Raw genomic sequence first — 22,933 nt, forward strand, 5'->3', positions numbered from 1 at the left:
CTCCATCTTTAGAAATCGCCTGCTGAGTCCACCACGTGTGGGAGATTAGCTTGTGGGGAACACCTTTTCTGGAAATAAAGGTCAGCGTACAGGCAGTTTCTTTACAATCTGGTGGGTTGCCAGCTTTATTTAGAAGAGGTTGGCAAAGTCATGAAAACAAACAGTAAAGTAAATCCTTGCTGTCTGGCGCTAAACTAAACAGTAGTCTCCTCTCTATACAGTGTGGGGCTGGTCCCCGTCGCCCACAAAACGTGGTAAAGCAAACCTTTTTAAATCCAAACAGAGCTCCTCTCTCTGATTCCCTTCTGAGTCTCAGGCCAGAGCTCTGCTGTGATCTCTTCCTGCTCATTTAACCACTTCCTGACCGGCGCACACCGATTTACGTCGGCAGAATGGCACGGCTGGGCAAATGGACTTACAGGTACGTCCATTTGAACTCCCCGCCGTGCCATTGACACACACAGCCCATCCCCCCTTACAGTTAGAATCACTCCCCTAGGACATACTTAACCCCTCCCAGCCCCCTAGAGGTTAACCCCTTCACTGCCAGTGTCATTTACACAGTAATCAGTGCATTTTTCATTGCACTAATCGCTGTATAAATGACAGTGGTCCCAAAAATGTGTCAAAAATGTCCGACATGTCCGCCGTAACGTCGCAGTCACAATAAAAATCGCTGATCACTGCCATTACTAGTTAAAAAAAAAAAAAAAAAAAATTAATAAAAATGCCATAAAACTATCCCCTAGTTGTAAACGCTATAACTTTTGCGCAAACCAATCAATAAACGCTTATTGCGATTTTTTTTTTTTTTTTTTTTTTTTTTTTTTCCTTCCAAAAATATGTAGAAGAATATGATCGGCCTAAACTGAGGGAAAAAAATGTTTTTGTATATATTTTTGGGGGATATTTTATTATAGCAAAATGTAAAAAATAATGCGTTTTTTTTTTTTTTTTTTTTTTTTTTTCAAAATTGTCGTTCTTATTTTGTTTATAGCGCAAAAAAAAAAAAAAAAAAATCGCAGAGGTGATCAAATACCATAAAAAAAAGCTCTATTTGTGGGAAAAAAAGGGCGTCAATTTTGTTTGAGAGCCACGTCGCACGACCGCGCAATTGTCAGTTAAAGCGACGCAGTGCCGAATCACAAAAAGTGCTCTGGTCAGGAAGGGGGTGAATTCTTCCGGAGCTGAAGCGGTTAAAAGTCCACCTGAGTGTGGTCTCAAGTGGACCACAACATCCGGACCGGAACCAAGCCGGCCACAGAGGCTGGAAAAACTCGGCCCGGATTCCGGTTCAGTCTCTTACAATAGAACGCATGCGAGGTGAAATCTACCAATTATCCATTACCTCACCTTGCACACCGTCACTGTGCCATTGGATCTCATTATCCACTGTATGTAGAAACGAAGCAACCCTCTCTTGCTCGTTCTTGAGATGGATGTAAAGGCATTTCATAGCGACTGCACAGACATGATTACAGGACTTTAGTAGAAAAGAGTTCTGTATTGTAGTGCATATGTAACAAAGTAACACCCATTTTTGGTATTGATATACGTTTACTTAAACTTTCAGTAGTCCCATATACTAACCCACTTGCTACTTTTCAGATTTTAAAAAATCTAAATTGTTTAAAAATCTTTAGGATTTGTTCACACTTCTTGCACAGTAAAACGTGTCACTTTGCCATGCACGAAGTGTTGGTTCTGGACAGTTGTGACTTGTGCTTTTAAAAGAGAAGTTTGGGATTAAAAAAAACAAAACAATTATACTCCCCTAGGTGAATCTGATGCTGCATCTGTCCCCGCCGACTCTGCAGAGAGAACTGGGCAATCCAGTGATTTGCACGGCTGCATCTCTTCTCTTCCCTCTGCCCCCTGTTCGGGGACTGAGGCAGCAGCAGGAGCCATTAGCTCCTGCTGCTTTCTTTCAAATACTGAGAGAAGGGAGCAGGGCCAAGCCACACTATGTATCTATGGACATGCACAGCCCAGCGAGTGCCCCCATAGCAAGAGGTTTCTATGGGGGCAGACACAGAAGAGGAGAGCAGACAGTGCTAGCGAGGACCCCAGAAGAGGATGTTCTGGCCGCCTTGTACAATACTATTGCACAGCGAAGGTAAGTATAACATGTTTGTTATATTAATTAACCTCTTGCCGACTGCACCACGTACATTTACTGTGGGGTGGCGGCTTCTCTGCGCAGAATCGCCTACATCCGGGTCTGGGGCGCGCAGGCACACCGTCGGCAACCCGCTCCCACTGCGAGTGGACACAGTGGGCGCCAATCAGCGGGTCCGGCAGACTCTATGTCCGATGGGACCTGCTGATCATTCCCGAGAGACAGAATGGCGGGCTGCCGATGTAAACAAGGCAGAATGCTGTTCTGTGAGAAGGAGAGGTAGAGATCTTGTGTTTCTGTTCTGTTAATCAGGAACACGCATCTCCTGCCTTCTCACAGTAAAAGCACCTCCCACACAGTTAGTAATCACTCCCTAGGAACATATTTAACCCTTTGATTGCCCCTGATGTTAACCCCTTCCCTGTCAGTGTCAATAGTACAGTGACAGTGCACATCTTTTAACACTGATCCCTGTATTAGTGTCACTGCTCCCCAAAAAGTGTCAAGTGTCAGTTAGGTGTCCTATTTGTCTGCTGCAAGATCTCAGTTCCACTATAAGTCGCTGATCGCCGCCATTACTAGTAAAAAAATATGACAATTCCAACAATATCCCACAGTTTGTAGACGCTATAATTTTTGCGCAAACTAATCAATATATGCTTAATATTTATTTTACCAAAAATATGTAGCAGAATACATATTGGCCTAAATTGATTAAGACCCTTGGGGTTTTTTTTTGTTTTTTTTTTTTTTGGTATGTTTTATAGCAAAAAGTAAAATATTGATTGCTTTTTTCAAAATGTTCGCTCTTTTTTTGTTTATAGTGCTAAATAAAAAACACAGAGGTGATCATATACCACAAGAAAGCTCTGTTTGTGGGGGAAAAAAAGGAGATTTTTATTTGGGTACAGCGTCGTACGACCGCGCAATTGTCACTTAAAGTAATGCAGTACCATATCACAAAAAATGGCCTGGTCATGAAGGGGGGTAAACCTTCCGGAGCTGAAGTGGTTAAAGGTTGTCTTGTTTGTTGTACAGACTTCCTGTAAGGTTATAGGATCTTCTCTCTCACTCTGCACTATATTCTGCTTCTCATAGGTGGCCAACTATGGTGTTGGAGGGCAGTATGAGCCCCATTTTGATTTTGGAAGGGTAAGTCCCTTTTTCCCAGTGAACAGATGAATACTACCATGCATTGTCTCCTTGTCTCTTTCAGGTGGCAAATTATGGAATGGGCGGACAGTATGAACCTCACTTTGACTTTGCACGGGCAAGTAACACACTGGTCACAGAAAGCAGCCATATCACCTCTGTTTTGCCAGAAAGCTGTTCTGGTGCATATGTGCCCTTCCTTTGTAGTGGAATGAAGGCAATGTGCACTAGACTGACTTGGTGGATGTGCTGGTTCCGGGATTTAGCTATATATGTGTGTCCAACCTTCAATTGCACCAATCAGAACTTAATCTATTTTGTCGAATATGTAAAATCACCATATGAATCTAGATGAGCAACAATCCAAATATATTTAAAGTGAACTCCAGCCAGATATGCAATTGGAAGTGTGTGTGATATAGACATATATTAAATTCTTAAAATCTGTATATATTTTGAACGTTATTAGTTGTCCAAGTTACCTTATCTTTTGGCCACAGACAGCCCTAAGGGGACACAATCATTTTATTTTATGCAACTTCTTGTGTCTCCTGTGTGAATCGTCACACTGCTGAGATCTACTTTGTTTTAACCTTTCTCCTGTGAGTTGCTCAAAACTCCAATTGTTCCACACAATACACCATGACATGCTGAGTGTATAATATCTCACCATTAGGACTAGGGCACATAGTCTACATATAAATGCTAGTCTGAAGAGCAGTGTGTACAGCAGACATTTACAGAGCTTTCAGAAAATTTCTAAGGACTTGTTTACAAATGTCATTTGGTGAAGAGTGATACGTGGTGGATCACTTTTCGCAGAGCAATGCAGATGCAGCTAACAGACATTTAAGAGGCAACACTACCACATCCCGAATGCCTGGGTTTTTTATGACCGGCAAACAGACTATTTTGAATGAGAATCCTGCTCCACAACCACAAGAGAGAAGGTACAAGGGCGCCTCTAGATTTATTTGGGATAAGAGGTATAAAATCCACTCACATGTGTTAGTAAAATTCAAGGTTCATTTTGGGTGAGGCAGCATTTACGCTGGATGTATTCACAGCCACTGGGTCCCGGCAGTTCACTATAGAGGGAGGACTGGAACGCTGGGGAAGTGCAGCAACTAGTACAATGACGTCACTGAGCATATATCGACGTGTTTCTGAGCATGCGCACTGAGAATGGGGAGTCAGGCTCCTTTCTTACGTGTTTGGCTTGTAGTTTTGGCATGTCCCCATTCACTTGAATGCGCCATCTTCGGCAGCAGTAATGCCTGATGAACACAACAGGGTGATTGGGTGAGGGTGTAATTTTGATGCAATGCAGCAAATGGGAGCAGTCAAAACGCCAACTGCAATTGTAAACTAAGACTAGGAGAGAACCTGTTCTTCATTCAGGACTAGTGTTTCCCTCCAAATTCTCCCCTACTGCCCTGTTTGCCATTCAGCAAGCCTGTCCCTTGAGCAAAGTACAGATTTACTTGAAAGCTCCCTTCAGCACTACTCTGTGAGCGTTGAATTCAGATCACAAAATGCATGCTAAAGCCTAAAAAGCTTTTTAAAGAAACAGTGAGCATTAGGGGAGCTACCTCCTTTACTTTTAAGCTGGATGCATGAATCCTACGAGTTTTGTGGCTGATTGCAGACAGGTAAGGCTTTTTACTGAATGCACTTAATCAGAGGGCCATTTCATCTCATATGTAGCACCTCTAAGCATTCTTGGTAGGATATGAATTCAGTACTCCTTACCGAAAGCTTTATAAATACAACAATGTACATATCACTATCCAGGTTAGTGTTGACAATAGACCGATTCACTAAAGGGGATGAGAATGCTCACAGAATAAATGGTTTGAATATTCATTTACCTATTCATTTACCTTCTCAATTATCCAGTCATGTGTAGATGATATACGTAACTTGCTCTCCATGTTATTGGATAATTGATGAAAATATTCAGTTTGTGTATACATTCTCCTCTCCTGTAGTTGGGGTATGTTCACACCAGCTGTTGCGTTGGAATGCATCGGCTGGTGTGTGGTTCTGTCCAGTCGCAATCTTGGCGCATCACACTGTTAACTTTCTTTTTTTTAAACAAACTTTATTGAAATGTCACACAGACATCTCATAAAGTGCAATTGGCCACTGCACTGTGTGAAGCAGTGGATTGCCTCATGCCATGTTGAACTGAAAAAAAAAAAAGTATTGCACACAGTACTTTTTATCAGTGTACACTGTCACATTCCACTGCAACACAGTGTGCACAGGGCATTTTCCCTTCTCATGCTGTGGGACTACACTGGAATAGCCACCCAATGCATTCACACCGCATCCAGTGTGAATATACCCTGAATTGGCTTCATTTTTTAAAACTGTGTATGGCTGATTTTACAACACATGAGATTATGCAGGGATAATAGGATGACAAGTTATTCTTGCAAAATTTTAAGATATAGCAACTTTTTTTAAATTTAATGAATAAATCTTGGCCTGTCTGATTTTTTTATTTGCCTGGAGCTTCACTTTAACTGGAATGTCACAATTTTTATTACTCCACATGATTTAAACTTTAATAATTCTTCTGGTGGTTTTACAGCATGAAATTTGATTTGTGGGTTCAAAGCCCGAGTGATGGTTTTTTTTTTTTTTGTAAAACCTGATCAGTGATTGATCTATTAATGCTGTGTCTGAGCATGTTTCTGCATTGTTCTAAATTAAATGCTTCCCAATAATTCTGCTAATTGTGATTAGCTGTATTAGAATGCCATTAACACATCTGGGCAACCGATTCCCTGATGAACAGAACCATGCATGTTTGGATGTTTTTGCTTTTACAAAGGTTTCACACTAAACTTTCTTTTGGTTTCCACAGAAAGATGAACCTGATGCTTTTAAAGAGCTTGGTACAGGCAACAGAGTCGCTACGTGGTTGTTTTATGTAAGTTAATGCAGAATAAAAGACCACTGTCTTATCTCCGTTCTTGTGACTGCTGAAGTGTCTGTAAAGTCAAATTTGGTGCAGGCAAAAATATATTTCATCAGTTCAAAATGGCACCAGTATTGCCACCTCTTTAATCTTTTCTGTAAAGCAAGGTTAACATATTTGATGTCACATGTTGAGTTGAGTTCTGATTCTCATTTTTGTAAACCGGTGGTAGGCTGGCCATACACGGTTCTAATCAAGATTCGAACCGTTAATGGGCAAGCTGAATGTACTAAGTTGGTCGCTTGATCAACTTGTTTACAACCAGCCTGCCGGATTCTCTTGCGATTTTTGCTAGCAGCTGCTATAGCCACTAGCAATAATCACTTTTTGGCTCTTCCTGGGTTGCAGGAAAGAAATTTGCTCTGTGTATCTTGGTTATCTGTTTTATGCTGAGGTGTTTCTAAAAGGTGCCACTTCACCCAGGCAGGATTTAAAATGTGTCTGCATCCAAACCTTTAAATAGGGAAGGATGAGAACCCTTGTCAGATTTTTATTGCTGTCCACATCCCCGCTGTGAAGATTTCCCCTCTAATTAGCCTGACGATTATTGTCATCAAGACAAGGTGATGGGAAATCCAAACTGACAACTGTCTTGGACAGAAGTTTCTCTGTTTTTAGAGAGATTTGCACTTGTACATGTGTCCTTGGGACAGACAAGGTCATTCTCAGCAGGACAGATGGCAAACAGACCTGAAATGATTTTTTTTTTTTAACCATTTGCTTCTCTATCCCAAATCTATCTTAAAAAAAAAAAAAAAAAGTATTAATAAACAAGCAAATATAGATTGATTTATATATACACCTGAAAGCAAGATGAAATAGTGTGTGTGTGTGTGTATAAGTGTATGCAAAGCTTCTGAAACTGAGATTAAAAAAAAGTTTGGGGTTAACAAAAATTAACAAGCATACATGGTCAACCTCCATGTTGCAGCTGTCCCATACAGCTCGAAGGCCAAGAACTGACTGATCACATGACTGTTAATCAGCCAGCAGCTCTGTCTGCTTGCAGCGGAGAACAGTGACTGTCAGTCACTGCACCTCACTCTGCTACTGGAATGACAGGCTGGGGAGGGGGTGGTTGGGCCTGAAAGGCAGAGACAGCTGTCAGTCAGGCAGCTGGGTGGATCTCGACAATATTGTCAAAATCCTTTCCAAATTTTGTGCAGCTCTACCCCATCAAATTATAGTGGGCAACAGCTCTCTATTACCTGACTTTGGGTCACAAAAGTAAATGTGCCCCTGTGACCAAAAAGTAAAGCATAGCCAAAATAAGTTTCATTTTAAAAAAAGTTATGCATATTTACTTAAAGTTGTAAAGGCAGAAGGTTTTTTTTATCTTTAATGCATTGTATGCATTAAGATTAAAAAAAACTGTGTGCAGCATCCCCTAATACTTACCTGAGCCCCATCGCTGTCCAGCGATATCCATGAGTCTCTCGGCCATCCAAGACACTCCCTCCCTCCTGAGCAGCAGCGCCACTGGCTCCCGCGGCTGCCAAAGTCAGTAAGCCAATCGGGAGAGAGAGGGGGCTGGGCCAGACTGCGGCTCCACGTCTGAATGGACACACGGAGCTGCAGCTTAGCTCGGGTGCCCCAATGGCAAGCTGCTTGCTATTGGGGCACTCGACAGGAGGAAGGGGCCAGGAGTAGAGAAGATGCACCCAAGAAGAGGAGGATCTGGGCTGCCCTGTGCAAATCCAGTGCACAGAGCAGGTAAGTATGACATGTTTGTTGTTTTTTTTAAAAGAAAAAAGACTTTACAATCACTGGAGCTTCAGTCTGGACAAAAAAAACAATTGTTAGCAGCTGCAAATACTATAGCTGCTGACTTTTAATATAAGGACACTTACCTGTCCAGGGATCCAGCGATGCCAGCACCGATGTGTAGGTGCCGGCATCTTAACTAAGGGAAACCGGCAGTGAAGCCTTCACAGCCAGTTTCCTACTGCACATGTGCAAGTCATACTACTCCTTTCTGAATTGTCCCTGTGTCTTCTGAGACCTGTGTGTGTCCCAGAAGGCAGCGAGAAGGAGGAGGGGCTGGAAATACTCGGAGATCGTTCTGACAATCTTACTTGGAAGTGGGAACGGGTACCTGTCAAAACCAGGTACCCCCCCCAAAAGTACCAAATGTGGCAGGGGAGGGTGGAAACAAGCAGAGCTTCCCCTTTTGGGTGGAGCTCCACTTTAATAATCTATACACCACAACTATCTATAGCCCATGGGACTTTTATCGAGTCACAACATCAAGGTAAAATCTAAATTTATTACATGAAAAAATACATAAACATTATCTCACAAAAGTGAGTACACCCCTCACATTTTTATTTTATTTTATCTTTGCATGTGACAACACTGAAGAAATGCTACAATGTAAAGTAGTAAGTGTACAGCTTTTATAACAGTGTAAATTTGCTGTCCCTTCAAAATAACTCAACACAGCCAATAATGTCTAAACCACTGGCAACAAAAGTGAGTACACCCCTAATTGAACATTTCCAAATTGGGCCCAATTAGCCATTTTTTCTCCCCGGTGTCATGTCACTTGTTAGTGTTACAAGGTCTCAGGTGTGAATGGGGAGCAAGTGTGTTAAATTTGGTGTTATCGCTCTCATTCTCATACTGGTCACTGGAAGTTCAACATGCCACCTCATAGCAAAGAACTCTCTAAGGATCTGTAAAAAAGAATTGTTGCTCTACATAAAGATGGCCTAGGCTATAAGAAGATTGCCAGGACCCAGGACAGGTTCCACTCAGAACAGGCCTTGACATGGTCGATCAAAGAAGTTGAGTGCATGAGCTCAGCCTCATATCCAGAGGTTGTCTTTGGGAAATAGACATATGAGTGCGGCCAGCATTAGTGCAGAGGTTGAAGGGGCGGGTGGTCAGCCTGTCAGTGCTCAGACCATACATCGCACACTGCATCAAATTGGTCTGCATGGCTGTCATCCCAGAAGGAAGCCTCTAATAAAGATGATACACAAGAAAGCCCACAAACTGTTTGCTGAAGACAAGCAGACTAAGGACATGGATTACTGGAACCATGTACTGTCGTCTGATGAGACCAAGATAAACATATTTGGTTCAGATGATGTCAAGCATGTGTGGCGGCAACCAGGTGAGTACAAAGACAAGTGTGTCTTCCCTACAGTCAAGCATGGTGGTGAGAGTGTGATGGTCTCTGGGGCTGCTTGAGTGCTGCCGGCGCTGGGGAGCTACAGTTCATTAAGGGAACCATGAATGCCAACATGTACTGTGACATACTGAAGCAGAGCATGATCCCCTCCCTTCAGAGACTGGGCTGCAGGGCAGTATTCCAATGATAACAACCCCAAATACACCTTCAAGACGACCACTGCCTTGCTAAAGAAGCTGAGGGTAAAGGTGATGGACTGGCCAAGCATGTCTCCAGACCTAAGCCCTATTGAGCATCTGTGGGGCATCCCAAAACAGAAGTTGGAGGAGCGCAAGGTCTCTAATATCCACCAGCTCTGTGATGCTGTCATGGAGGAGTGGAAGAGGACTCCAGTGGCAACCTGTGAAGCTCTGGTGAACTCCATGCCCAAGAGGGTTAAGGCAGTGCTGTAAAATGATGGCCATACAAAATATTGACACTTTGGGCCCAATTTGGACATTTTCACTTGGGGGTGTACTCACTTTTGTTGCCAGCGGTTTAGACATTAGTGGCTGTGTGTTGAGTTCTTTTGAGGGGACAGCAAATTTACACTGTTATACAAGCTGTACACTCACTACTTTACATTGTAGCAAAGTGTCATTTCTTCAGTGTTGTCACATGAAAAGATATAATACAATATTTACTAAAATGTGAGGGGTGTGATCACTTTTGTGAGATACTGTATTATAAAACACATATCATTATACATGTATACCAACAGTGAGAAAACCTCAAATGCCATTCAAAAACCTTCAAGTTTGAAAAGACCTGACATCAACATACGACAATTGAGCTGATGCTGTCCATCAAACAAGATGGTCTGTGCTTAAATTCTTTATACGTTTCATGAGATAAAAACTCGCTTCCTCAGGAGAAGCACACAGGGATATAGAATTATGAAATCTGTCCAAAAGCCTTCACGTAGATAATATAATTAACTTATAATTAAAATCCAATAACTAAAACATCCAAATGTGTAACAGTCCAGGAGGGGGGCCATCCCAGATGCACGTCAGACTCTACCCGGGAATTGTAGAGAGGCAGGGAAGATGGAAAGAACAGGTGCCCAATATGTGAATCTCCAGGTGTCCCAACAGATCAAGGTGGGGGTAGACTATGCATGTGTGGCTCCAGCCTTGATCACAGATCTCCCATTAGGTCACTTTTTTATGTGATGGTTTGGAATTTTTGGTTTTTGTACTTTCATTGTGATCTGTTGGGACGTCGGACCATTTTGATTGATAGTCAGCATGAGCTCAGTTGTCATATGTTGATGTTGGGTCTTTTCAAACTTTAAATGTTTATGAATGCCATTTGATGATGTTTTTTCACTGTTGGTATATATGTATGATATGTGTTTTATAAATTTAATTATGTTTTCATGTAATAAATGTTCTTAGTTTACCTTGATGTTGTGACTCGATAAAAGTCCCATGAGCTATAGATAGTTGTGGTGTATGTACTAATCAGGACTGAGACACAACTGGTACCCATTTCATACCAGCGTCCTTTTGTATAACACTTTAAGCTGTGTTATGTAAATAAATTTATATGAGCTATTATATGAGATATGTAAAATGTATCTTCCATCTTGCCTATGCTGGCTATACATGGTGTGAGTTTCAGCTGAATCAGCAGGAATTCAAAATATTTGCTCTGTAGGTGACCCTGTTAGCAACACCCTGCTAGACAAACTTGAATATTGACCAAACAGTGACTGACTGCAACCAGTAGCCTATTCTGACAGCCTCAGAGCAGTGGCTGTCAACCTAAATAGCCGGCAGGGGAGTTTCCTACATCCACACTTGTTTTGGGAAGGTGGGGCAATCAGGGAATATGTCTTGTTCAGCTTACAGGGCCAAATAAGAGTAATCTCAACATGTATGGCTAGCCCTAGTCTGTTCATTGGCATTAGTGAGAGGTAATAAATGGGTGATGACATTTAAGAGATCTGATATAATTTTGCTCACAGGAAGTTTTCTGTAGGAATTTTTATCTGTTGCCAGCGTCTGGGCATATAATTGGGGAGGGGGCACCCTTTTCATTTCTCTCTCCTGTGCTTTTATCAGCCACTTGTTTATGGTATCACCGAATGCAACTATCAATCAAGTAAGAGGGGAAAACACAAGGCAGAACTGGGAAGTGACTTTGTTCTGTACAGTGTTTGTCTCTGCCCTTAAGGCAAATGTACTGTAGGTGCTTAAAGATGGATTCCAGGTATAGATATTTTATACATAGTTACATTGGCCCAGTTTGGACCAATGTAACTATATGTATATACCATACCTGGCCAATGCACTTGGAAGCTGGAATGCCATGCTACTCCAGTGATCAACAATTGCTGCGCCAAGCGTCTGGCCTGCTTTGTTCTGAACACAGGAGGTGAGCCACTCGGCATGGATGCCATTTTGGGGAATGCTTTGCATTTATGAATGAATGCGAAGTGTTCTCTGATTAATCAAGGTGGAGAGGTGACATCACACTTTCCACCATTCAATCTGAATTGACATGGAGCGCCCACCCATTAGTTTCCCTGTTGCTGGTTTCTGCAGAGAAATGCACAAACAGGCTGATGGCAGTCTTCAATAGTCGTCTGTTACCTGCAGAAAACACATTTAGAAAACATACTGTTGTTTTGAGAAGACTACATAGAATTGTAACAAAAGATAGTTCAAGCTCATAATTGTATTCATGTTGCTGTGAAAAATATGTGAAAATTAAAAAGTTAATTCTTGCAGATGAGTGATGTGGAGGCGGGTGGTGCTACAGTTTTCCCAGAAGTAGGAGCAGCAGTTTACCCTAAAAAGGTACAATACCCTGTTTTTATATAGTTTTATAATTATGTAGAATTGTGCAGTTATGTATTACTTTAACATATCTACCTAGATTTTATGGATTTAACTGAAATAAAAACTTTTTTTGGAGAAATTTTCACACACCAAAAAGCATACCATAACTGGGTACAGCCGGAAATCCCCTATGCATATGTCATCTATATGACTGCATTGAAATATGAAGTATAATTGTTAAAGTAAACCTTTCTTTTGTGCTTGTGGGGCAAAGTAAAAGGTCACTTAGTCCCCCCCCAATTTTCAACTCCAAGAAGCAATATGAAATGTCTGGGTATGGATGAGTATTTGGATGAGCATTTGGCTCACCGCCTTGTAAGTGGCCCAACCCTGTCATGGGACAGGGAGATTAATCTTGCAGCCCTCTAAGTGCAGACTAGTCCTTTGGTTTCGGTACCTACTGAAATTATGCATACTTTCAGACTGGATTGATTTGGGCTTTTGAGTAGCAAGACATATAGCATAGTATATTTGCTCATAATCTGATACTTTATGTAAGAAATGATGGGGTAGACTGTTGAAAAAAGGTTTGTGATTTGAGGAAAAGATGTGCCAGTTTTTCTGTTGTTTACCTAGAAAAATAGTGATGTAAATAGCAATATTTAATATTATTAGATATTAATTTTGAATATTTAATATTGGGTGCTACAGGCTAAGGCAACACCGATACTATTTTATATTGGTGAGGGTTGGAGTTGCGCAACCTGAAACATTGTACATAATAAAATACGTATTCTGGTGATATCCCTGTATCTTTTATAAACCTACACTATAGAGCTAAGATCACATATCGTGCCTTATTACTAGTGAAAGTGAATAACATCACAAACATCTTAAAGCAATGAAATCTAGGGGTGCATCAATAAATCATGTGATAAGGTCCAGTGATATCTGTGTATTCAATCCCATGAGGTAGTGATAACCCTTCATACGTGATGTCCCAGTGTGCAATTCCACCACTCTTGGTCACCAGTGTGCTCCCAGAACTCTCACCTTTAAATAAGGCTTAAACATATGTTGTATATATTTCCATCAAGTGGTCAGATCAGCCAGGGTAGAGGAAGCCCTCCTTATCCTCCCCAAACAGTTAATCTAGATTGAGGTGATTTGTGTATGTTTAAAAAGCAAGGTTGCCGTGACGTAACGCGTAGGGAGTCCTGGACATAGCATGGACCGGAAGTGACATGCGAGGCACTCGCTGCTGAGTATACTTATCTTTATAATGTGTGTGTATATGTATGTGTGTATATATGTGTGTGTGTGTGTGTGTGTGTGTGTGTGTGTATATATATATATATATATATATATATATATATATATATATATATAGAGTGTGTATATATATATATATATATATATATATATATATATATATATATATATATATATATAATCTCTATATCATATTTATGGTATTGTTCTTTTCACTGTATCCTTAGCCTTTAAAGTGTTACTAAACCATTCACTATATCTGGTCTCCCAAAACATGAAAATGCAATTATTTTAGTAAACCTATACTGCTAAATATCTTTTCTCATCCGCAGGCTTGTGATTTCTGTCCATGTCCAGCTAAGCACTGGTTAAAGGAATTTTCACTCTCCTCTTACTGCATATACAGACTGATTTTACTGTTGTAGGTTTAGTAACACTTTAAGGACTATAGTTGAAATCTAGTTCTAAAAATCTTTAGCTATAACTGTACATGTTTAAATTTTTCCATAGGGTACTGCGGTGTTCTGGTACAATCTCTTTGAAAGTGGAGAAGGAGATTATAGTACAAGACATGCAGCCTGTCCTGTATTGGTTGGGAATAAATGGGGTGAGTATGAGCATCTTGTCAATGTGTTTTGTCCTGCAGCCTGCTTGGCATATTCAGACAAGGATGTTATATGCCGCTCTGTCTGCATTGAATCAATGGGCATAAAGTGGTTTTAGTTTTCACAAATGGGAAGAAACATTTAACACTGCAGTCTTTTTGTCTGAGTTACCTACCACAAAAGTAGATGGAAAATATAAAGAAACAGGGCTGGTATTGTGATCTTGTATTGGCTACTTGTCTGCCACATTTGTGTGTGTGGTGTGGGTGTTTTTTTTTTTTTTTTATAGAGGTACATAAAGCAGTGATAGCCACTGGCACAAAAGTCAGATATTTGAGAGGTTTAAGAGAACCAGCCATGACCAGACATATGAAAGAATGGTGTGGACTACTAAAATTATAGCAAGAACTCCGCCAGTTCCTACATTCTCATATAAGCTACAAAATTTTTCTTGATGCTTGAATGTAAGCACTTCTGTGAGCAATTACTGTCCACCACAGCCCACTACTCCGTTTAAGCACTGTGAGACTTTTTGAGTATAAATTATTTTGATTTATCCCGTAAAGTAGTTGTAAAGGCACAAGGTATTTGCATAGAATGCATGAAGGTAAAAAACCTGTGCGCACCAGCCCCACCCCCCCGCCAATATTTACTCGATTCCCCTCTCGATCCAGTGATGTCCGTGAGAGCCTTGCCTCTCCAGGTACTCGCACTCCTGATTGGCTATTGGCAGCAGCGGGAGCCATTGGCTCCCGCTGCTGTCAATCACAGCCAGTGAACCAGTCAGGAGACTTATGGGGTGGGGCCGTACTATGGCTCAATGTGTGGATGGACACACAGAGCAGCGGCTCGGGTGCCCCCATAGCAAGCTGCTTGCTGTGGGGGCAACTGTTAGGAGGGAGGAGCCAGGAGCGCTGGTGTGGGACCTGAGAAGGGGAGGATCCGGGCCACTGTGTGCAAAACCACTGCACAAAGCAGGTAAGTATAACATGTTTATTATCTTAATTAAAAAAAATAATAAAATAAAATAAAGCTTTACAATCACTTTAATACATTTACTTGTATGTCTGAGTTTAAGACTTTTGCACAAATGTTGGGGAATTGAAGACCACCTGAATGTCTGGCAGTTGCTAATTGTCTTCTTGGCAGTGCATAACAATATTAAATTAGAAACCAAAGAAAAGCACAGTTAAGAGGAGAGTGGACTAGGAACGGTTATCTGTCTCCCAGCTCCTAAGTGAGCATAACCATGTTAGTGCATGAATGAATGCAGTTGACAAGGCCTTGCCTTTTTAATATAGCACCAACACACAGCAAAGAAAAGGGGATAAAAATAAATCTTAAGTAAGACTTTAAATTTAACTTTGTGAGCGGAGATATTACCTACCCAGCAGACACAGATATATAGACTCAGATTGTATGAGTTTGCACCACTCTGCAATGCCAATGTTATCTGCTGACAAACAATAGTGTTTTTGGTAGGTGATTCCAGCTTGGCTAATAGTCCAACCCGATCACCCAAATTCTGTAAGCTAGAGGTGTCCACTAAAATCTGAAGGAACCCACTGATGTAATGAACATCATTCAACCCTGCTAGAATCAGTAGGATTGGGCTAGCCCCATAAATACTATATGGGTACCTTTTTTTTTTTTTGGGAGACATACTGTAAAAAAATACTCTAACTAAAATGCAGCTAAAACAACATTTATTTTTTTATTTTTTTTACAGTATCCAATAAATGGATCCATGAACGGGGTCAAGAGTTCCGAAGACCGTGTCGCTTATCTGAATTGGCATGATCCACACCTACATTATGTGAAAACACATCTCAGCCACAAAGCTTTACAGACTGTGCTTTGCCCAGTTTGCTAGCAAAGAACTCTAATGCCATAATCCCAGAACACTGGGGAGAATCACTTGTGGGGGACATGATCTAATATTTGTTTTAAATTACTAATACAGGTGAACATCGACAAAGTTACAAGTGTGCATTGTTTGAAGCCAATGGATATGCCAAGTCTACAAAGATCTAAAGCAAAGGAGGTTTGTGATGTCTGCCTAACCTTTTATTGCTTTGGAGACATCAAAAGATTTCATTGCCCACCTTTGGTGCAGGGTTCGTGTGTCGCTTTTTGCCTTCTAAGATGTCAGGACTGACACTTTTTTTTTTTCTCCTCACACGGTTTGTTTTGGTGACAGTTTTTTTTTTTTCCTCTTATTTATATAATCCTTTGTTTATTGATCTGATATTTTTAGAAAAACCATTTTCAAGATTCCAAGATTGAGTCAAAGAGCTTATTCAGTATCTCTTTTGAATATGAATTGTTTGGGAGAGTTGTCCCTGATTACCTGAAAAGTGAAATCGGTGATTACAGTACATTTTGCAGTTCATAGGAAAAGAAACTTAATGGGCTTTGGAATCTGTTCAAAGTAATTTTTCTACCATAAAATCCTGCCCAATAAAGTCTGTTCGTCTTAAGGTGGATGCTTCGAACTTATCGCTTAAAATGCGGTAATCTGGAATCGTGCTTCTCTGACAGTCAGATTCTGGCTTCGAGAGGGTACTAGCTGGGGATCTCAATGGTAGACATGCCAGCATAGTGCTCTAGGACCGTGGGAGTCATGTCAGTATCCCCTGTGTATACAATTATTTTGGGACCCTGTGTGTCAGCTTAGCCTTCAGTCTGATGCTTCCATGCTTATTGCTTTTCAATATAGCATGTTAATATGGCAACCTGTGTGTCAATTTACCCATTGATTTAATGCACAATAATTTTGCAGTCTTCAGTGTTTGGCATTATAAATACTGCCATCTGGAGACCTAAAAAGGGTTTCTGGGGCCCACTTGGTGTTTCATACAATGTGTTGCAGTAAACTGAAGTTTTTTTTACCCTGGGTAGCATGATTTATAGAATGCCAATTATTTTATTTAGAATAAAAATATGCACACTTGGAGAGTATTTCTGATCTTACATCTTGACCTTGTGGCCATATATTCTTTTTTGTTCAGCCCGCAGGCTGAATAAAAGAAATGTAACAGATGCCGTGATCCATATTAATAGCATGTATAAACTAATCCCCCCTACTGGGCTGTTGTATTCAGATGGTGCCTGTCAGAATATCCAAACTACAGCTGGCGTTTGACTGAAAATTGATGGAACCAGGGAGAAAACTGTCAGCTAAACTATGGTGGGAGGGGGCCAACAGGAACACTTTAGCCGGTTCATCAGGAACTGCCTGAAACTTAGTGTATGGCCAGCATTTGTGAATCTACGCTTGGGCCAGGTGTCTACAAAGTGAAGTGTAGTATGATGTTCTGATTCATTGAGGTTATCAACTGGCCCTACTACTTCCATGGGTTCTTGGGAACTCTCTGAAAATCAACATCTGTATTATCATTTTGTATATATTTTTAAAGATGACAAGTTAGAACATTTGAAATTGTGTTAAAGTGACAACCATAAAGCAGCAGTGCACAACTACATCTGTAACAGCTACTTAGCAATGTCCACCTGAACCCAGCCCTATGCGGTGTATAGAGATGAGCTCTACAGGCAATCTACCTAGTCTGCCCATGTGGTCTTCCACAGTTCCACCAGCATTTTTCCTTTCGGCTTTTTTTAAACATACAGTATATGCCCCTTCAGTAAAGGACATGAGGTCAACAAACCAGGGGAACAGGCTGGAACGTCAGTTGTAGTTCAGCATATGTGTGGTCTTTCATGCTGATATAAATGTGAAAGATTTCAGCACCATAGGGGCACTTTGAAAGGTCAACTCCCATCTCTAAATACCAACATGATGATGGGCACTGAGCCCTTTAATACTCCTTTTAGACGCCTTACCTGGTCACCTGATACAAGGCTAAATTGGGGGGTGGGGGGAGACCCCCATATCGGTTACAAAATATTGTTAAAAAATTAATTAAATAAAAGTTTGCCAAATCAACTGATATTCAAGAATTTCCACTGGCCATAAATCATCTCAATTCCCTGCTGGTTTGGAACTAGGAAGATTGATTTACTCCTGTGTGCAATATTTTAGAAACAAATTAACTATTCCAGAGTTTTTGGAAAACGAAATGTGCCATGTGTTCAAAAGCCAGCCATACAATCGGTGCATTATGCTCCCCCGCCACACAGTCTTTGTGTCAAACGACGTAGAATGGTGTGCCTTTTTGTGTTCTATATTAATAAAGCTGCCTCAAGAAGAGAATACCTTGTGAGGGTGGCTGCAGTTATGGTGGAATATTAGTGTCCCCCCCCCCCCACACTTTTGTTTTATGAATGACATTTAAGATCTAACTTGGCAATATCCTGCACTATGTAGTGAAAATGCATTCCACTGCCATGTTAAATCTGATGTTAACAACAACTAAATTACTTGTCTGTTATTACTCTTATTGGCAGAAAAGCCTCTAAGGTGCTTCTTTGATTACATTTCTCATTGGTACTGGGGCCTGGCTTTCCCTGACCTGATGGGTTTTATAAACAGTCATTCCACTATCCAGTACGAGAACACTTACTATTTAAGTAGGGATGGCAGTGGGCAAGACTTAGCGATGAGGTCAGAAATTTAGTCCCCGGTAGCAAAGTGAAACTAAGTCAGGAAGGGGCACAAAGACTTTCCTGGCTAATAAAGATATGAGGCCTATTGCAGTGTCTGATCTTTGGAGAGCTAGATGTTAAGAACCTCAGGTTCGCTAAGTCTTTTGGATTGGGGTAGTAATGATGTGCTTTCGATTTCCCTCCTGAGCCCCAATTTAGAAATCTCTGGCTGTGAAGTTTGGGTCCTGGCATTCTTTTGCCTCCTCTTGAGCTATTGTGGCCAACTGGCCAAAATTAATTGTCTGACTCATAGATGTCCGGGTTTTTGAGACAACCATTTGCTTGCAAAGCATGCCATGGCCACACCTTTGCGCCTATAATATCAAGAGAAAACTTACCCAAGCTCTACCGCTATAAAATGCAGTTACTGTGCAGAGTGGTCGGTGAATTTACAGTGAATCCATAACAAGTACAAGCCGGCAACTTGACAGCTTCTCCATAGAAAACTTTATTATAGCAGTAACATCATCCAAAATGTTGACGCGTTTCGCCCTAAGCCTTCATCATAGCAAGGCTATGCCTGTGTTTGCACCTAAAATATCTTTGAGTCCAGGGCCCAGTGATAAGTACAATGCATTCACCACTCTCCTCACAGAAAGTGTTTTAACAATACAAAAGTATACCCTGCATCCTGCTAAGTGTCCCCTAAATGGCTTTAGTTACCAGCTTTTGTTCTCTACTGTATGACAAGTCAGTGCCTTAGCTTCCCATGTGTATGGCCATGTAATGGTTGTAAGAGTCCTACATAAAGAAAACCTATATTTTTGTACCCTTGATTCTTCCAAATATGCCCTTTCAAAAGATATCCTTTTTATCACATTTTGTGCTCCACAAGCTACATAAATCCAGTTGGATAGGTACAGTTATGTTCCTAAAATTCTGTGAAAACGTTTTTTTTTTTTGTATTTCAAAATCTATTTTTGTGGCAACAAATGACCTATTTATAACCCTTTTTAGATGACCTTTTTGTATTTTGTCTTTGAGGGATTTGGGATGTGAAGTATTCTGTACTTAGACAATGGTGTAAGAACAGTTTGATGGAGTTGTCTTTCTGTTCAGATGGCAATCTTTGTATTGACATGCACTGCATCCTGCCCCTAATTACATTTCTATGAAAAATCAAAATGTGTCTGTGTTTTTTTTGTTTTTTTTAATGGCATATTTCCAAATGAAGATGTTATCTACTCAGTTTTTATTATTTATAATTATTTATTTATAAAGTGGTGAATGTGGATTTCACCAAACATTCACTGGTGAAGAATAAAATCTCTGTAGTTTAAAAACACATGAACCTGGAAGATACTGCTGCAGAGAATGTTGGCTAAATGTCAGATTCACTGCTTTGTAAATATGCCCCATATTTAGAGCTGCATGCACATTTTGTCAGTATATTGATAGTGTATCACAAATTTAACTTTTTAAATCTTACAGTGCCTTGAAAAAGTATTCACACCCCTTTAAATTTTCCACATTTTGTCATGTTGCAGCCAAAAACGTAAATGTATTTTATGTGATAGACCAACACAAAGTGGCACATAATTGTGAAGTGGAAGGAAAATGATATATGGTTTTCAAAATTGTTTTACAAATATCTGAAAAGTGTGGAATGCATTTATATTCAGCCCCCCTGAGTCAATACTTTGTAGAACCACCTTTCACTGCAATTACAGCTGAAAGTGGTTTTGGGGATGTCTCTACCACCTTTGTACATCTAGAGTGAAATTTTCTCCCATTTTTTTTTGCAAAGCTCTGTCAGATTGGATGGAGAGCATCTGTCAACAGCAATTTTCCAGTCTTGCCACAGATTCTCAATTGGATTTACAGTGCCTTGCAAAAGTATTCACCCCTTTACTTTTTACCTATTTTGTTACATTACAGCCTTTAGTTCAATGTTTTTTTAATCTGAATTATATGTGATGGATCAGAACACAATAGTCTTAAGTTGGTGAAGTAAAAGTAGAAAAATATATACATAAAACTTTTTCAGAAATAAAAACTGATAATTGACATGTGCGTATGTATTCACCCCTTTGTTATGAAGCCTATAAAAAGCTGAACTTTTTGTCCATCAAAGAAAACGCTATGTCTGGCGCAAACCCAACACATCATATCACCCAAAGAACACCATCCTTTTTCAGCAGTCGGGACTGCTAAACTGGTCAGAGTTGAGGGAAAGATGGATGGTGCTAACTACAGGGATATTCTTGAGTAAAACCTGTACCACTCTGTGTGATTTGAGGCTAGGACGGAGGTTCACCTTCCAGCAGGACAATGACCCCAAACACACTGCTAAAGCAACACTTGAGTGGTTTAAGGGGAAACATGTAAATGTGTTGGAATGGCCTAGTCAAAACCCAGACCTCAATCCAATAGAAAATCTGTGGTCAGACTTAAAGATTGCTGTTCACAAGCGCAAACCATCCAACTTGAAGGAGCTGGAGCAGTTTTGCAAGGAGGAATGGGCAAAAATCCCAGTGGTAAGATGTGGCAAGCTCAGAGACTTATCCAAAGCGACTTGGAGCTGTGATAGCTGCAAAAGGTGGCTCTACAAAGTATTGACTTTAGGGGGGTGAATAGTTATGCACATTGACTTTTTCTGTTTTGTCCTACTTGTTTGCTTCACAATAAAAAAAAAATCTCTTCAAAGTCGTGGGCATGTTCTGTAAATTAAATGAGACAAATCCTCCAACAATCCATGTTAATTCCAGGTTGTGAGGCAACAAAACACGAAAAATGCCAAGGGAGTGAATACTTTTGCAAGGCACTGTAGGTCTAGCTTTGACTGGGCCATTCTTACACATGAATATACTTTGATCTAATTTCTAAACCATTCTATTGTAGCTCTGGCTGTATGTTTAGGGTCGTTGTCCTGCTGGAAGGTGAACCTCCGCCCCAGTCTCAAGTCCTTTGCAGACGCTTAACAGGTTTTCTTCTAAGGTTAGCCATAAAAAAAGGGGATAAAGAAGGGAATAACACACTTAAAGAGTGACTAGAACATACATTTAGCGCCGCTAAAACCACTAACGCTGCCCGCGGCTCAGTGTGAAAGGGCTTTAAGATTTTATTGTGGTATGACGAAGGTTTGCGTTTGACTTTTTTTGAATAACCTTGAACTTTTTGTAACAATAAATTTGTCAATCTACATATGCTTCAGTGAGTTTCTATGCTGAGCCCCTTTTCCTCTGACCAGCTTCCCTGTCCGTGCTGAAGAAAAGCATCCCCACAACATGATGCTGCCACCAACATGTTTCACGGTGGGGAATGGTGTGTTCAAGGTGCAATGTTTGTTTTCCGCCACACATAGCATTTTGCTTTTAGGCCAAAAAGTTCACTTTTGGTCTCATCTGACCAGAGCACCTTCTTCCACATGCTTGCTGTGTCTACCACATGGCTTCTCTGCAAATGGGACTTCTTCTCCCCTCTCTACCCCAGTACTGAAGGCTTACCATACCTGGAGTTTTGGAGACCGTTCCGGGCAGGTTTGCTTGGGGGGCAGCCCGTCTCTTCTCTCCTGCTCTGTGGAGGATCTCGTGTCACCCTGGGCTGTGCGGGGTCCTGGAGCCGCTCTGCCTACTGCTCTCTTTTGTCTCCTGGGGTGGATGGACGCTGAAGCTGCTGTGGCGCTTAAGCCAGGCTGTGTGCTGAGCCGCTTGTGAACCCGCCCGCCTCTTGTGAGAGCGAGCGCAGTTTGCTGGCATATAACTATGCTGCCTAGCCGACACGGAGTGAGAAGCGGGGTGGTGTGAGTACTGCAGTAAGACGTTCAGTTAAATAGAAGGAGAAACCGAATCAATGAGGGATGTTCTCTATGCTGTTAATGCCTGTAAAGACTCAATTCCTGATCTTGATAGCCAGCTAAAAAGCATTAAGGAGGAATTACTCTCAATGAGCCAGGTTCTCGGTAGGACCGTTGTGGAAAGGACTACTGCCTTAGAAAAGAGACTAAGCGCAGTTGAGGACAATCTATATCCATTAAAGAGAGAAATCAAGGGGTTTCAGGCACAAATGGCCGCACAGGCAGCTAAACTCGATGAAATGGAAAATAGAAGCCGTAGAAATAACGTGAGACTGATAGGCCTACCGGAGAGGAGTGAGGGTCCCAATCCCATAGCTTTCCTCGAGGGGTGGTTTAGGGAAATATTTGGGGACTCCGCTTTTACATCTCTATTTGCGATCGAAAGAGCCCATCGAGTTCCCTTTAGGACCTGACAGAAGGGGGAATAT

At 41.0% G+C, this 22,933-nt stretch overlaps 1 protein-coding gene across 3 annotated transcripts in view; it reads left to right on the forward strand.

Annotated features, from left to right (window-relative positions):
• P4HA1 (prolyl 4-hydroxylase subunit alpha 1) overlaps positions 1-19,834 on the forward strand; it is a 112,299-nt gene extending 92,465 nt beyond the window's left edge. For 2 of the 3 annotated variants that reach the window (XM_073596548.1, XM_073596547.1), the window contains exons 11-15: positions 3,218-3,271; positions 6,147-6,212; positions 12,174-12,242; positions 14,007-14,103; positions 15,831-19,834. In XM_073596548.1, coding sequence (XP_073452649.1) covers positions 3,218-3,271; positions 6,147-6,212; positions 12,174-12,242; positions 14,007-14,103; positions 15,831-15,901 — 357 coding nt within the window. In that variant the 3' untranslated portion in view covers positions 15,902-19,834. Of the gene's footprint in view, positions 1-3,217; positions 3,272-3,335; positions 3,642-6,146; positions 6,213-12,173; positions 12,243-14,006; positions 14,104-15,830 lie in introns of those variants that run through there. The other variant, XM_073596549.1, reaches the window with a different exon arrangement.
• The last annotated feature ends 3,099 nt before the right edge of the window (positions 19,835-22,933 follow it).

This window comes from Aquarana catesbeiana, linkage group LG08 (assembly GCF_042186555.1).
Source record: "Aquarana catesbeiana isolate 2022-GZ linkage group LG08, ASM4218655v1, whole genome shotgun sequence".
Lineage (NCBI taxonomy): Eukaryota > Metazoa > Chordata > Amphibia > Anura > Ranidae > Aquarana > Aquarana catesbeiana.